This window comes from Equus asinus, chromosome 24 (genome assembly GCF_041296235.1).
Source record: "Equus asinus isolate D_3611 breed Donkey chromosome 24, EquAss-T2T_v2, whole genome shotgun sequence".
NCBI lineage: Eukaryota > Metazoa > Chordata > Mammalia > Perissodactyla > Equidae > Equus > Equus asinus.
Genome location: NC_091813.1, coordinates 28,000,703 through 28,014,974, shown reverse-complemented (window position 1 = coordinate 28,014,974; position 14,272 = coordinate 28,000,703). Strand labels below are relative to the sequence as shown.

Sequence of the window (14,272 nt, the reverse complement as noted above, 5' to 3'; positions counted from 1 at the left end):
TTTGTTTCTTCAGGGTTTATGTGGTATGGCAGTCAGAGAATGTGCTCTTCAGTCATTAATCACAGAGTTGAAAGCAGGGCATTAAAATGACCTTAATAGAGAGCAGACAACAGTATACATTCTTGAGGCAGCAAACTGTGCAGCTTCTCTCTCTCTGTTTGGAAGGAGAGAATAGTGAACATTTAGCTTCTGCTTCTGTGGTTTCAGATATTTCAAATGGGTTTCCTTAAATGCCTCCTTGGCCTCTTCCTTCTCCCATGTTTCAGCTGCTGGTCTATGAGTTTGGATAATACCATGAAGCGCCACACTGAGAAATCCACCAAGCACTGGTTCTCTATCTATCAAATGCTTGAGAAGCACATGCAAGAACAAACAGAAGAGCAGGAAGGTAACACCTATCAGTAAATTCCCTGCTTACTTAGAGGTGCAGCTAAACGTGGAGTGCTGCAAAGTGGGATTTACTGCTCCCATGTCTCTTCCCCACACTGCTTCCACATGGGACGCGTCATTTGACATCATGGCATCCTGAGAGGTCAGCCAAGAAAGCTGTGTAGTTCTTTTCTTTTTTATTAAGGTAACATTGGTTTATAACATTATATAAATTTCAGATGTCCATCCTTGTATTTCGATTTCTCTGTAGTGTGTAGTTCTTTTTTTACTGAGAGGATAACAACAGAAGTGAGGGGCTTAAGTGACTTGTGCAAAGTCTAGAGAGTTAGTCCTAAGATAAGATTTCCTTACTCTGTATATCCACAAGACAAGTCAAAATGAAAGTCTCTGTCTTGGTAGATAGTAGTTAACATGCTTAAGTTCAAAGTGTTTCATTTCATGCTTACAACAAGCACCTCATGGTTCAGTTTCATAATTTGCTGTGGGTGCTTTTAACATATACCCTCAGTACAGGTGTTGTTTTTATATCAGCTTGGAATTTAGCAGTGGTCCCTGCTTCAAAGTTTCACTTTAATTGTAGTCTCTACTGGACTGTGATTCCTCAATATATCCCATAGTAGATGGCATGCACGTTATGAAGAGGGGGTGATGGTTGCAGGCACATACATGTTTCCTCTTTGAATCTCTAAAGATGACAAACAGATGACCCTGATGTTGCTGGTCAGCACGTTACAAGCATTTATTGAAGGATCCTCACTGGGAGAATTCCATGTACGACTTCAGATGTTACTGGTTTTCCATTGCCATGTCTTGCTGATGCCACAAGTTGAAGGAAAGGGTAAGGAGAGAGAGATACATATATTTATATAATTTTTTTCCTTTACTTTTACACTGCATTGTTAAAATGGGTTAAGTTTTGAATTCTCCATGAGACAAGTATCTTGTTGCATATTAGGTTTTAAACAAGATACTTTAGTCGTATTTTACTTTAAGTGATTCATGTTAGATGTAGAGGAGAACATTAAAGTGAAGTACAGGCTGGTTTTGGATGAAGCCCTGACTGGTGAACTCTGGCTGAGGCAGGTTGCTGCAGATCCCGGGAGCTGGCATGTCAAGGCAGCACAGCTTTCTGTCTAGACAGTGTATATGTCCTGCTAAGCTTCTGTTTGATCCAGGCCATTATCAGGTTCTTTGATCTAGTGAGAGCACTGCCACATGACCAAGTAACTGCACCTAAAACTCCTTCTGTCACTCTGCTGACCATAGCAATTTGGATGAAATTGTTGCTATAAAATGAGGATGGATCATACGTGAATGAGCAGTCAAGATGAGCCTCTTAATATGCCATCTTTTAAAACAGGCTCAGTTTATGCCGACTTTACAATAAAATTCGGAGGAGGTCTTTGAAATTGTGAGTTTAGCAGAACATCTGAGTAAACCATCTTTAAGAACAAAAGCGCAGCAAAAAAATTCTCTATAAGCTGAAATGATAAAATTAGGGTAGTGTTGACAGCATGCATCTCTGGGATCTGGTAAACTCAGACAGGCTTCTCGAGCTGTTAAATAACCTGCCTGTGAAATGTGGTGCTGTATCTCATGGCCTAAAGAGTAACGAGGAGGCATCCTCGCTGAAGTGTGAAGCCCACAGGTGGAGCCAGTAGCACATGCAGCAAGTGTGGTGTTTTTGTCTCCTTTTCATTTCTTCCAGATTCACTTTGCAGTGTTCTGTGGAATTTGTACCATTATTACAAGCAATTCTTTGACCGAGTCCAGGCCAAAATTGTGGAACTTCGTTCCCCGCTAGAAAAAGAACTTAAAGTAAGATGAACAGCTGTCATCTTGGGAGAACAAAGTCAGCAAGTTCTTTGTATTTAGTTCTATTCTTTTGTCCATTTAACAATGAGGCTAGGGGCTCTGGGGAATGGAGAAGAGCATTGCAACTGCCAAGTAGGATGGCAAGATTTACATTTTGTGGCATTGGCTCCATTGCCGACATGGCCAGTTGTATGAGGCATTAGTGGAGTGGCCCCTGTCAAAGGTTCCTCCAGAGGATTGCCACAGACAGCTCCTAGTGCTCATTCCCCTGGTCTTGCCCAGGCTCATCGTCCTCCTCAGAGGAGTGCCGTCTAGTGTTGGTCTAGTGCGTTGAGGCGCCATGGGTTAAGGAGGACCCTCTCTTTGATACTTTCACTGGTTGTGGAACCAACCCTGTTGTATAAACCAGAGGACATATCAAGTGACCTGTTGATTGTTGGAGGTCAGCACTCTTTTTTTCACTATTTTGAGACAAACACGTGGTTCCTTTTTTAGACTTGTTTTACTTGTTCGTTGATACACGGTCCTATGCTTGGGATGGAATGGGCTCTGGTCTTTGGCAAATGGATGATCTAGAAAGAAACAAAATAACAGCAGCTTTATAAAACCATTCCTTGAGCTTCATTTATCTTACAGGAATTTGTTAAGATATCCAAGTGGAATGATGTCAGCTTCTGGTCCATTAAACAATCTGTGGAAAAGACACACAGGTAATTCATCTTTTGAAACTGGGGGTGACCAAAGCTCAGAATTTTCCTCTGATAGGCAGCAAGACTACATTAGCATGGTGGCCTGACTTAGTGCTGCCTTGAACCGATCATAAACACTAGATTGTTTTGGTGCGGCGTTTCGGTACAACCGCCTACCACTCAAAGCAACGTCCACGAGCAGGAGGAAGTGCTGGGCCTCAAGACACGGCAGACCATGTGCTGAAGCTTGAGTTTTCTGCCACCTGCTAGCTGTTTTATCTTGAATAAAGTGATCCCACCATTCCTGGCTTCGGTTTTTTCTTCTGGAAAAGGGAGATGACATACCTGCCATAGTTTTTCTTTAAAAGTAGTAAGGGGCCGGCTGGGTGGCACAGCGGTTAAGTGTGCACGTTCTGCTTTGGCGGCCAGGGGTTTGCCAGTTCAGATCTCGGGAGCGGACGCGGCACTGCTTGACAGGTAGGCGTCCCATATATAAAGTAGAGGAAGATGGGCACGGATGTTAGCTCAGGGCCAGTCTTCGTCAGCAAAAAGAGGAGAATTGGCAGCATTTAGCTCAGGGCTAATCTTCCTCAAAAAAAAAAAAAGTAGTAAAATATAAGTATTTAAGGAGCTCATCGTATACGATAGTACCCGGTCATTAGGTTATGTGTGTATGCATTATGATGTCATTTTTACATTTCCTCACTTTAAATCCCATGTTTTTTCCTCATCTCTGTCATTACCTGGAACCAGAACCCTCTTTAAATTCATGAAGAAATTTGAGGCTGTCCTGAGTGAACCCTGCCGGTCATCCCTGGTGGAGAATGACAAGGAGGAACAGCCTGACTTTTTGTCGCAGCCAACAGATGCAGCCTTGAGTGAGGCATCCCCCATTCAGAGTCTGAACAGGGCACTGAGGGAGACCCTGTTAGCCCGGCCAGCAGCTGTGCAGGTACTGGCTCGGGGGATAGTGTTCCTGGGTCATCGGGTGAATCTGTGCTTTCTGTGTAAGGAATGTCCTTAGAACTAGGCAAGGAAATGCCTTTGAAATCTTACTCTTTGGACATATGTAACATTTGTGTGTCTTGCCTAATCCCACTGCAAAATAAGGCAAAAAGCATTGATCGTGGTGCTGAAAGTTTAATGTTATCCTATGGGAAATAAGTTTTATGCTTACCTGTGAACACCTACCCATGACAGAAGATTTGAAGCATCAGTTTAGGACTTATGCCATCAAAGCTGCCTTTGGGCTACCGCATGATGCACAGGGAATGAATGTGTGCCGTGAGGTACTGGTTTGTAGTGGTTGCTGGTGACTGGTATAAATACTCTCCTCATGGCCAATTCCAAGAACCAACAGTTAAGAGCTGGTTTACAAAATTCTTGAAAATTTAACAGTCATAAAGACCTTGGATGAATGGATCTATAACAGGATGGGTGTTCCTGCTTCATATCCTTGGGTGTAGGGCACTCTGGGATTGGGGAGCGCACCTCAAGAGAGTAATCACTTTGCCTTCTTATTGGGTCCATAGAGCTAGCAATGGAGTTCCTTAAGCTATTTTTAATATTTTAATAGTACAGAAAGCATAACACAAATTGAGCATATAGCCATAACAGGGGTCTACAGATATGATAATGGCTGCCAAGTTTATTTTCTTTTGATGGTACTCGTCAGCTCACTGCTTCTGTCATGCTGATCAAAAATTTTGATTTGCTGTTGATGGCAGCATAGGAATTTGGGGATTCTTTAGGGAAAAAAAATAATGAAAATATGCCCCTGATGGATGAACGCTTTTCCCTTCATCTAATATCTGGGTTCCTGATTTTTGAGCTGTTAATCAGGAAGTGGAGGGTGGGGAGAGATGCTAGTAGAAGCAGGGTTTGGTGGATCGGTTTAGGCTTATGTGTGTGTCTGAGAAACGCAGTGCAGCACAGCCCCTCAGAGTAGCAGTTGTATTATTCATTCTGCTGCGTTCATAGATCAGAACTGGAGTCTCCTCTTGGCTGGCACAGAAAGCAGTGCCCGAGGTAGGTCCAGGGGACCTTCTGCTGTAGTTATCTCACCTGGAGCAGCAAGACAGTTTTCTAAATACCCATGGTGCACATGCCTATTTTCATTTTGGTGATGCTACATTTGTTCTTGTGAGACTTCAGAGGCGGTGAGAAGAGCATTTAATATTTGCTGAGCTAGGGGTGTGGAGGGGTACAGCATTTAAATCTAGTGCCATGCAGGTTAGTACTATTACTATTTTCTTGGCAGGGAGACTAACCAGTGCTCTATCTCATAGCCCACGGTTCCAGAACAGTGTCAGGGTGCTCCTTTCTCCTTGGAGGGGGAGCTTCTGCGTCGCTTGCCGAAGCTCATGAGACGAATGAGGAAGTTGTGCCTGACGCTCATGAAGGAAAGCTGCCTGCCTCACCTGGTGGAGGGCCTCGATCAGTTCACCGGTGGGTGCTGGCAGCCAGGGGCAAGGGTGGGGTTTGCTCTCTCTGTTGTCCCCAGTAGCCTGGGAGGGCTGGGAATTAGTACATCCTTTTTTGACATCTTGAATAGTGTTGAACAGTTACTTGAATAAACAACTGGGCTAAAAACCAGCAGAGCCCGGAGACAGGAGCCAATTGAGACCACACAGACTGTCACAATTTTCATCTTGTCCTCCTGTCATGTTAACTAGTGCTAAGTTAGGCCATTTTCTACAACAGCCTTGTCTGTATTGGCCTTTATTGGCTCGGGGCATGAGTAAAGGGGCATGGAGATGGATTTCCCAGAGTCTCTAAGCTGTCCACACCTCTCAAAATGTTGTCTCTCTTGAGTTAAAGGAAAATGATTGATCCAGTCCTTTTCTTGCTTTCTTCGCTTCGAAGAGGTGTAGCAGTCTCATCTTCCTGGCTGTCCTTGCTCAGGGGAGTTGAGAGCCAAGATTTGCTCTTGGTATAACAGCAGTGTCTGGGGAAGGCAATCCAGAACTTCATAGATTGTTTGGGCCCTTGGCAGCCTTTTACCACTTCCCCCACCCTTACCTCCAGTGAGCATGGTATCAGAGTGAAGCTCGTCCTTCTTTAATGAGACTGCAGTCCGATCTCAAAGAGCTCTTTATTTTTAAAACTTGTTAGATTAATAGTCTATTATCCATTGGTCAAGATGACCTGCTGGCCTAAGCCTGATGATGAGGGTGAATGGAATACAGGTCCCGTGTGCATCTTCCCGAAAGGGCACACGCTCTGTCCAATGCAGAACCTTCTCCCCTCTCTAAACTCTCCTGCGTTGTCAGTAATGTCTGCAGTGCGCTTGCTCTCATCTGGAAGACTAGACTGCTTAGGTTAGTTTGCTAGGGCTGCCTTAACAACAGAGTACCACGTATTTGGGTGGCTTAAACAACAGAAATTAATTTTCTCACAGTTCTGGAGGCTAAAAGTCCAGGATCAACGTGTCAGCAGGGTTGGTTTCTTCTGAGGCCTCTCTTCTTGGCTTGTAGATGGCTGTCTTCTCTCTGTGTCTTCACATGGTCTTCCCCCACTCTGAGTATCTGTGTCCTAATCTCCTCTTTTTGTAAGGATACCAGTCAGGTTGGATTAGGGCCCACCCGTATGGCCTCATTTTACCGTAATCATTTCTTTAAAGGCCCTCTCTCCAAATACAGTCACGTTCTGAGGTTCTGGGGAGTAGAACTTGAACGTGAATGTGGAGGGACGCAGTCAGCCCGTAGTGCAGCCTGTGGCAGGAAGGCAGCATGGTGCTGAAGAAAGAACTTGGGCTTTGGGGTCGGTTAGGCCAGCGTTCAAGTCCTGTTTTCAAGTTCACTCTTTAGCTGAATGGCCTTTAGAAAGTGACTAGACCTCTTGGAGTAGCCACTCGCTTCTGGAGTTGTGCAGATTAAAAGAACATCTACCAAGTATCAGGTACAGGGTAGAAACTCAATATGTATTGTTATTGGAAATTTGCCTCAGAGGATTTAAGTTCAAGTAAATCACTGCACATAGTTGGTGCTCATTGAGTGCTTTTTGCTTGATTGATTATAAAACTCCTAAAAACAAAGATGATCTACTTTTATTTGGGTTTTTTGTTGTCAAGAAATATGAAATTCTATGTTTTTATTTTTGTATTTCCATGCATCTTGACCTCATGGTATTTGAGAATTTACCAAATACTAGGGACTATGCTAGTTATCCTGGATATGAAGATGAATGACATGTGGTCCTCTTTTCCCAGAATGTCCTTGGTCTTAGCTAATTTTAACACATTACAAGCCCTTGGGATTTCTGAATTTCCTCCTTGTTTTCCTCAGGTGAAGTCATTTCCTCTGTGAGTGAGCTGCAGAGCCTAAAGGTGGAGCCCTCTGCAGAGAAGGAGAAGCAGCGGTCCGAAGCCAAGCACATTCTCATGCGGAAGCAGCGAGCTTTAGCAGACCTCTTTAAACACCTTGCAAAAACTGGTAAGGTTCTCGCTCGAAACCCTATGAAGTGTAATCACCAGCTTTTAGGGAGAGAAACAACGTTGAAAATGGGGGAAATTTCTAGAGACTGTTGAGATGGTGGGAAACAGAAGGTGGCAGGCAGGGTTTTGAAATGCCATCCTGAGAGTTCCAGTCACACATACGACAGTCCTACGGTGAACCATTTGTGATCTCCAGATATTTTCACAGTCTTGTAATGAAGTTTTTCAGAAACCATATTTTTTATTTTCATCACTGTATGTTGCACAGCACCCACCCTTCCAACATAGCTTAGAGAGCAAGGCTTCTCAAACTAGAATGTGTGTACAAATCACTTGGGGAATCTTGTTAAAGTGCAGAAGTGGATTCTGGTTCAGTGGGTGTGGGGCAGGGGCTGAGAGTCTGCTCTCTGACAGGCTTCTGGGTGATGCTGTTCTGGGGGCTGGACTTTGAGTAGCAGTGGCATTGAGCAGGGGCCAGGGGGCATGTCACACCCATTCGCTCTCGAGTTGCTTCACCTAAGTGCATACTCTCTATTTCCTAGGTTTGTCATATCGCAAAGGTCTTGCCTGGGCCCGTTCAAAAAACCCTCAAGAGGTGCTTCGCCTTCGCCCGTTAGATCTCCGGAGCGCCCTGTCTGTAGTCAGCAGCACTCAGGAGGCTGACTCCAGGTTTGTTCTTTTAGTTGTAAATGGAGCAAGTCGTTGAAGCCTCAAGTCCTCCTTTGCCAAAATGGGGATAGCAATACCTCTCCCACCGTTGCTCTAAAGAGAACATCAAGATAGGAAAGTGCCTGGCTCAGGGTCTGGCACATGGTGAGCAGTCAGGAAGTATTGGTTTCCTTCTTTCCTTTTCCTTTCTCTTTCCTCCTCATATTCGCCACTCCCATTATTTTTAGTCCTTTTGATTTTTCTGAGATCTCCTCACTTGAGTCGAGTGTACAGTGAAAATCTGTGAGAGGGTGGCCACATTTTTAGCTGTTTCATATACATAAACCTCTTAGAAGTTCTAACATCTTCTTGAGAGCCTGTAAGCGTTTGAGATAGAGCTCCCTCTGTCCGTAGCTGTCGCACAGGTGGTTGTACGTGATGATCTGCTTGGGGCCGGCATACATTTGTGTTTTGGTTGCTCAGTGGCCCTCTCAGTGCTTTAACCTTGAATTCAGTACAACATTGTAAAAAATAGAAATTGTACACAGCCATTCTGGATTTTCATTTTTTCATTTTCATTTTTGCCCATGTGGTCAGAAGTTGACTGTAGCTCCTTCCTTTTAACAGGGCACATGCTCTCCACTTCACTGTGGTTCCCAACAACCCTGTTGCTTCTCCCACATTGGGGTCAGCTGTCATTGCCATGTATCATTTGGTGCCTGGCCGCCCTTAATCATTTATGTTATCTGCTTGGCCCCTGTAGGCATCAGAATTTATGACCGCTATCCTCCATTGCCAAGATAGTTATAAAGTTTTCATTGAGGAAACCATACTGTCATCATAATTTATTTCACCCTTATGCTTCCAGGTGAAGGTATATAATATGTCCTTTGCTTAAACGACTGGTGAGCGCTGACTGAATGAGTCCTCAAAGGAATAAATCTGTTTAGACTCTTGGCTTTTGGTTGTGGCTAAATATACTGGTCTTGGAGTCTTCAGGATCTGAGGTGGGAGATAGTGGTTTTAATGAAGTAAATCATGTTGATTTCTTTTCCAGGCTGCTTAGAGAAATCTTGTCTTCGTGGGATGGGTGCCAGAAGTATTTTTATCGCTCTCTTGCACGGCACGCGAGGCTTAGTGCAACTCTGGCAGCTCCTGCCAAGGTAAAGTGGCAGAACTCAGAGCTACGGGGCCAGGGGAGCTGCCCTGTTCATCCCTGGGCAGCGTTCTCAGACCTTGTCAAGTGATAACGCCCATTCAGGAAGTGACTGAGCATTTGCAGACCATCATTAAACTTACGGTATAAATCAATGTAATTTTGCTCTGCTTAGACAGCATTTATAATAAATGCTGTTAGTCTCATTTGCCAGTAGGACCAAATGCATAAGAAAGATTATGGAAGTAAAACATCAAATTGAGAATGCCATCTTCAGATCTTTTTCCCCTTGTGAATTGGGAAAAGACCACTAATATCCAATTTTGGTGTTAAACCTAGTTCCTGTTCATGGAGTATCAATGATCTGTGGAAGTGTGATTTGAGAAGCACTGCTCAAAGAGATGAATGTGTCTCCTGTAGAGTGCAGCACATCCAAAGCTTATTTAAGTGGGACTCTTCCCCAGAGGGTATTCGGTGCAGCAGCTTTCCCGTGGCGCCCACATGGGTGGTGGTGTTTGCCAGCAACACTTTCAGCATGCTTTCTTCCTCCTCCTGCCAGGAAATGGGCATTGGCAATGTGGAGCGGTGTAAAGGGTTCTCGGCACATTTGATGAAGATGCTTATCCGACAGCGGCGCTCCCTGACAACACTGACTGAGCAATGGATCCTCCTCAGGTATCCGCTGACTAGTTGGTTGTGGCGTGAATTAGGAAGAATCGTGTGAGTCAGCTCAGAGTTGCTGCACATGTTGCTCTCAGTTGTGAAAAGAAATTTGAGTCCCAAAGAAGCTGGCTGAGTTTCTCTTGGCTCTGCCCCGTGCTTTTTGTGATATGCCTCTGCCCCCTGGTTCTGGCAACACCTCTTGGGAGAATGGGGCCTGGGGGATGAGTTCGGGGCTGAGTCAGTAAAAATTCCCATGGCTGAACTACTCCTGGGTCTGGAATGAGGGCATTCGTGGTTGATAGTCCATATGGGCTGAGAGACAGGGTTGTGTTCATGGTGCGTGGGCATCCCAGGCTCTGGGCATAGATCAGATTTGAGTCAGCTTCAGTTTGTTAGGCTGTTTGGATCACTGAGTTGCAAAGCTGAACCATACATGGACGCTCCTCAACAGAAATAGGTTTTTAAAAAGGTGAGGACAGTTAGGAAGCCTCTTGTCATCTGTTGAGCAGATTCTTGGCTGAGAGAGAGTATTTCCAGAATGTAATCACTTCGACTTCAGCTGTTTTCTGCTCCACTCATAAGGGTTTATCTAGCAAAGTATACTGCAGTTACTGGATTTTTTGTTCTTTAAATAATAGTTGAAATTACTGCAGTGATATGACTGTGTTGGATGTAAGTGGGCTGTAAGGGGGCAGGTGATAAACAGTGAGTTTTGATACTTCTCCTGAAAGACTGAAGGTTATGTTTACGTACTTTAAAGGTATTTCAACAGACTTCTTAGCTATCTGGTGGATCCTCTCTTGATAATGTGAAAAAGCCCATATTAGTTCAGAAAAAATGGAATTTACTGTTAAAAACAACATGGTGACACAGTTTAAGGTGCCGTCTGTTTTCTTCGTGTGTTTCTCTGCATAGGAACCTCCTCAGCTGTGTGCAGGAAATTCATGGCAGGCTGACGGGGCCACTGGTATACCCCGTGGCCTTCCCCCCTCAGGACGGTGTGCAGCAGTGGACGGAGAGGCTGCAGCACCTGGCCATGCAGAGCCAGATCCTGCTTGAGCAGCTCTCCTGGCTCCTCCAGTGCTGCCCCAGTGCAGGGCTGGCTCCAGACCAAGGTGATGCCCACGCACAGGGTCAGCCTTTTGCTCCCTACCCGGAAGGACCAGAGGTCAGCACGGGACAGCTTTCTGGAGCAGTGCCAGACCTTATCCCATCAGATCTGAGGTACCCATCCCCAGTACCCGGAAATCAGCTGCCCTCTGGTTGCCGAATGCGGAAACAGGACCAGCTTTGGCAACAGTCAACTGCGAGATTAACAGAGATGCTGAAAACCATTAAAACAGTGAAAGCTGACATTGACAAAATTAGGCAGCAGTCTTGTGAGACCCTTTTTCATTCTTGGTGAGTGAGCCTATGTCTTTACTCTTTCTCTGTGTGTTTGGGTGCTTCAGAGTTTAGTAATGGGATAAAATTATGAAAGGGATTATGCTGCAGTCCTCCGTTTTTCAGTGGACCTGCATAGTACTTTGTGGCGTATGTCTAGCTATAAATCTTCAGATTCAGTGACTTTTGCCCTGCCTACATTCTAGTGGTTGGAGGGAGGGGTGTGTGTGTGGTAGCTCCTTCCTTTCAACATTGTGGCATTTCTGTTGTTGCAGGAAAGATTTTGAAGTTTGCTCTTCTGGGCTGAGTTGCCTGTCCCAGGTGTCAGCTCATTTGCAAGGCCTAGAGTCCTTGTTCATTCTTCCAGGGATGGAGGTTGAGCAAACGGATCAACAAATGGCATTAGTTGAGAGCCTGGAATATGTAAGAGGAGAGATCAATAAAGCTACAGATGACTTTACCACCTGGAAGACACATTTACTTGCTTCAGGCAGCCAAGGAGGTAGGACTGTTGTTCACTAAGGAAATAAAAGCCCAGCATAAGAATGATGTCTTGTAGATTGAAGTCTAGATTATCCTAAGGACACATTATGTTTTGTTCTGGACATATCTGGGCAGGGTTCTAAGGCACACAGGTGTGGTTGTCACCCACAGCTCAACTTTCTGTGCCCCATTGTTTGAGAGCCTTACTTCTGGATGGTCGTCATGTCACTTACGTTGTAGCACAGGTGTAGGGAGGCAGCACAGGCTCACCAGGCTGTTACAGACAGTTCTCCCTTAGACTGGAAAGCTGAAGGCTAATATTTGGACTAAGCTGGTGTTCATACACACCAACCTAACTATTATTTTTGGCATTCTTAGAGCAAAATTGTTTCAATACAAGGCAATAAACTTGTAGATTTATCTAAACAAGGAATGTGTCTCATTTATCTTTGTATCCAGCACAGCTTGACACAGGGGCTCACCCATAGTAGGTGCTTAACGGGTGGCTGTTTGTTAAAATAACAAATGAAGATTGCAAATGATTTCCAGAGGCACTGAAGCAAATGATTTTTTGTTTGTTTCTTTTGCACCATATCACTTACTAGGAAACCAAATATTGGATGAAGGGTTTGTGGAAGATTTTTCAGAGCAAATGGAAACTGCCATCCGGGCCATCCTTTATGCCATCCAGAACTTAGCAGAAAGAAGCAGTAAAAAGATAGATGAGGACACTGACCAAACAAAACCACAAGAAGAGGATGGTATGTCTGAAATCAGGCAAAAAACTAGTTTTATACTTGATTTAATTTTTTATTTGATGATTTAGTTTTCTGGCTAAATATTTAAGGACAGATGTTAGAAATGATGATTGTGGGTGAATGGAGATGAAAAGGGTTTCTTTTCTGTTATTCATCATGGTGTTCTTTTCTGTGAATTTTGAAAGAGGCAGCAGACTTTGAGAGACTACAATCAGGACATCTAACAAAACTCTTAGAGGATGACTTCTGGGCTGATGTGAGCACTTTGCATGTGCAGAAAATAATTTCCGCTGTCTCTGAGCTGTTGGAGAGGCTGAAATCATATGGTGAGGATGGCACAGCATCAAAGCACATGGTAATCAATGGTTCTTTACAAGCTTCTTGCTGTCCAGAGTGGGCCGGGCAAAGGGAGAATGGGTTTCACCTCACTCCACGTGGGTGGTCCCAGAGCAGGCCTCCCTGGCAAAATCACTGAGGACTTGATCTCTTTATATGTGTAAATGTCATTGACAAACTTGAAAAGCTTAGAGCTTGCTAGCTGAGGGTTACAAGTGGAAGATGTATAGGTGCAAAACTGCTAGCAGTCCAGAATATCCGTTATCTTGGGATTCTTTCATATCCTACTCGCATCATCCTGGCTGTTTGACGTTAATGCTGGATGTTGCTGCCATCAACTAAGGGTTAATGGCCATATTCTGCAGACACCATTCCCTTCACAGTAAGTCAGCAGAGGAAGAAGTTGTTGTCGCTATAGTAAGTCCAGAGAAGCAACTAATTTTGTAGGACATTATATGTTATTCTGTAGCATTGCCTCTAGTGCCAACTTTGATTCCCCATAGAATTTGTTTATATACATTTTATTTAAACTCAAAACAAAACAAAAAAACCTTGTTAACTAAATGAGGCTTAAGTGACTAATAATTTAAAGTGTACTTTAGTGAGGGTTTGTGTGAACAAGGAAGACATCTCAAAGAGCAAGTGTGTGTGTATGTATGTGTGTTAAAATACATGTAAAACTTGGGGTCAGCCTGGTGGTGTAGTGGTTAAGTTCGCACATTCTGTTTTAGGGGCCTGGGGTTCGCCGGTTCAGATCCTGGGTGCACACCTGTGCACTGCTTGTCAAACCATGCTGTGGCAGGTGTCCCACATATAAAGTAGAGGAAGATGGGCAAGGATGTTAGCTCAGGGCCAGTCTTCCTCAGCAAAAAGAGGAGGATTGGTGGCAGATGTTAGCTCAGGGCTAATCTTCCTCCAGAAAAAAAAAATACACAAAACTTAGCACTAGTGACATCTGGTACATTCACAATGTTGTACAACCATTGTTGCTATCTAGTTCCAGAATGCTTTTTATCACCCCAAAAGGAAACCTGGTACCCATTAAGCAGTGTGAGCAGGCCTTCTGATCTGTTTTGCTCCTAGTTCTTCAGCCAGTCCTGCTGCTTGTTGGTGCGCCTGCTGCCCATGCTCTCCAGGTACTCAGACCTCGTCCTCTTCTTCCTGACCAATGCTTTGGCAACTCACCGTAGCACTGCGAAGCTGCTCTCTGTGCTTGCCCAGGTCTTTACAGAGCTCGCCCAGAAGGTAAGGACTGTTCATATGGCGCACCACGGGGCAGCTGGTACCCACATATTCTGAAGCCATTAGTGTGTGGTTTGACGGGCTTTTATTTTGGACCTTCACAAATAGCAGGAGGTGATTTGCTCTCCCTGTGGATTTTTTAGGGCTTTATCTGGCACCCTGTTACTAAGCGTGTTTCTAGTAAAGTCTTAGAACCTGCAGGGCCCCCATTGATGAACTCCCTAGACTCCAGAGGCTAAGGCTGTTGCTTTGTGTTCACACCCTTCTGTCTGAC

At 44.5% G+C, this 14,272-nt stretch overlaps 1 protein-coding gene and 1 long non-coding RNA gene across 2 annotated transcripts in view; one reads left to right on the top strand and one right to left on the bottom strand.

The window, feature by feature from the left end:
• Positions 1-14,272, top strand: part of MDN1 (midasin AAA ATPase 1) — a 162,033-nt gene that overhangs the window by 121,690 nt on the left and 26,071 nt on the right. Inside the window, exons 69-83 of the mRNA XM_014866691.3 lie at positions 267-388; positions 1,082-1,228; positions 2,099-2,208; positions 2,842-2,915; positions 3,648-3,846; positions 5,183-5,342; positions 7,181-7,327; positions 7,872-7,998; positions 9,035-9,140; positions 9,693-9,808; positions 10,712-11,197; positions 11,455-11,681; positions 12,268-12,423; positions 12,606-12,775; positions 13,840-14,001. Coding sequence (XP_014722177.3) covers positions 267-388; positions 1,082-1,228; positions 2,099-2,208; positions 2,842-2,915; positions 3,648-3,846; positions 5,183-5,342; positions 7,181-7,327; positions 7,872-7,998; positions 9,035-9,140; positions 9,693-9,808; positions 10,712-11,197; positions 11,455-11,681; positions 12,268-12,423; positions 12,606-12,775; positions 13,840-14,001 — 2,509 coding nt within the window. The remainder of the gene's footprint in view (positions 1-266; positions 389-1,081; positions 1,229-2,098; positions 2,209-2,841; positions 2,916-3,647; positions 3,847-5,182; positions 5,343-7,180; positions 7,328-7,871; positions 7,999-9,034; positions 9,141-9,692; positions 9,809-10,711; positions 11,198-11,454; positions 11,682-12,267; positions 12,424-12,605; positions 12,776-13,839; positions 14,002-14,272) is intronic.
• Positions 1,079-3,479, bottom strand: LOC139041859 (uncharacterized). Its single transcript, XR_011497897.1, has 2 exons — positions 3,240-3,479; positions 1,079-2,777 (listed from the first exon to the last, which is right to left on the bottom strand). It is a non-coding gene; the product is annotated as an uncharacterized lncRNA (long non-coding RNA).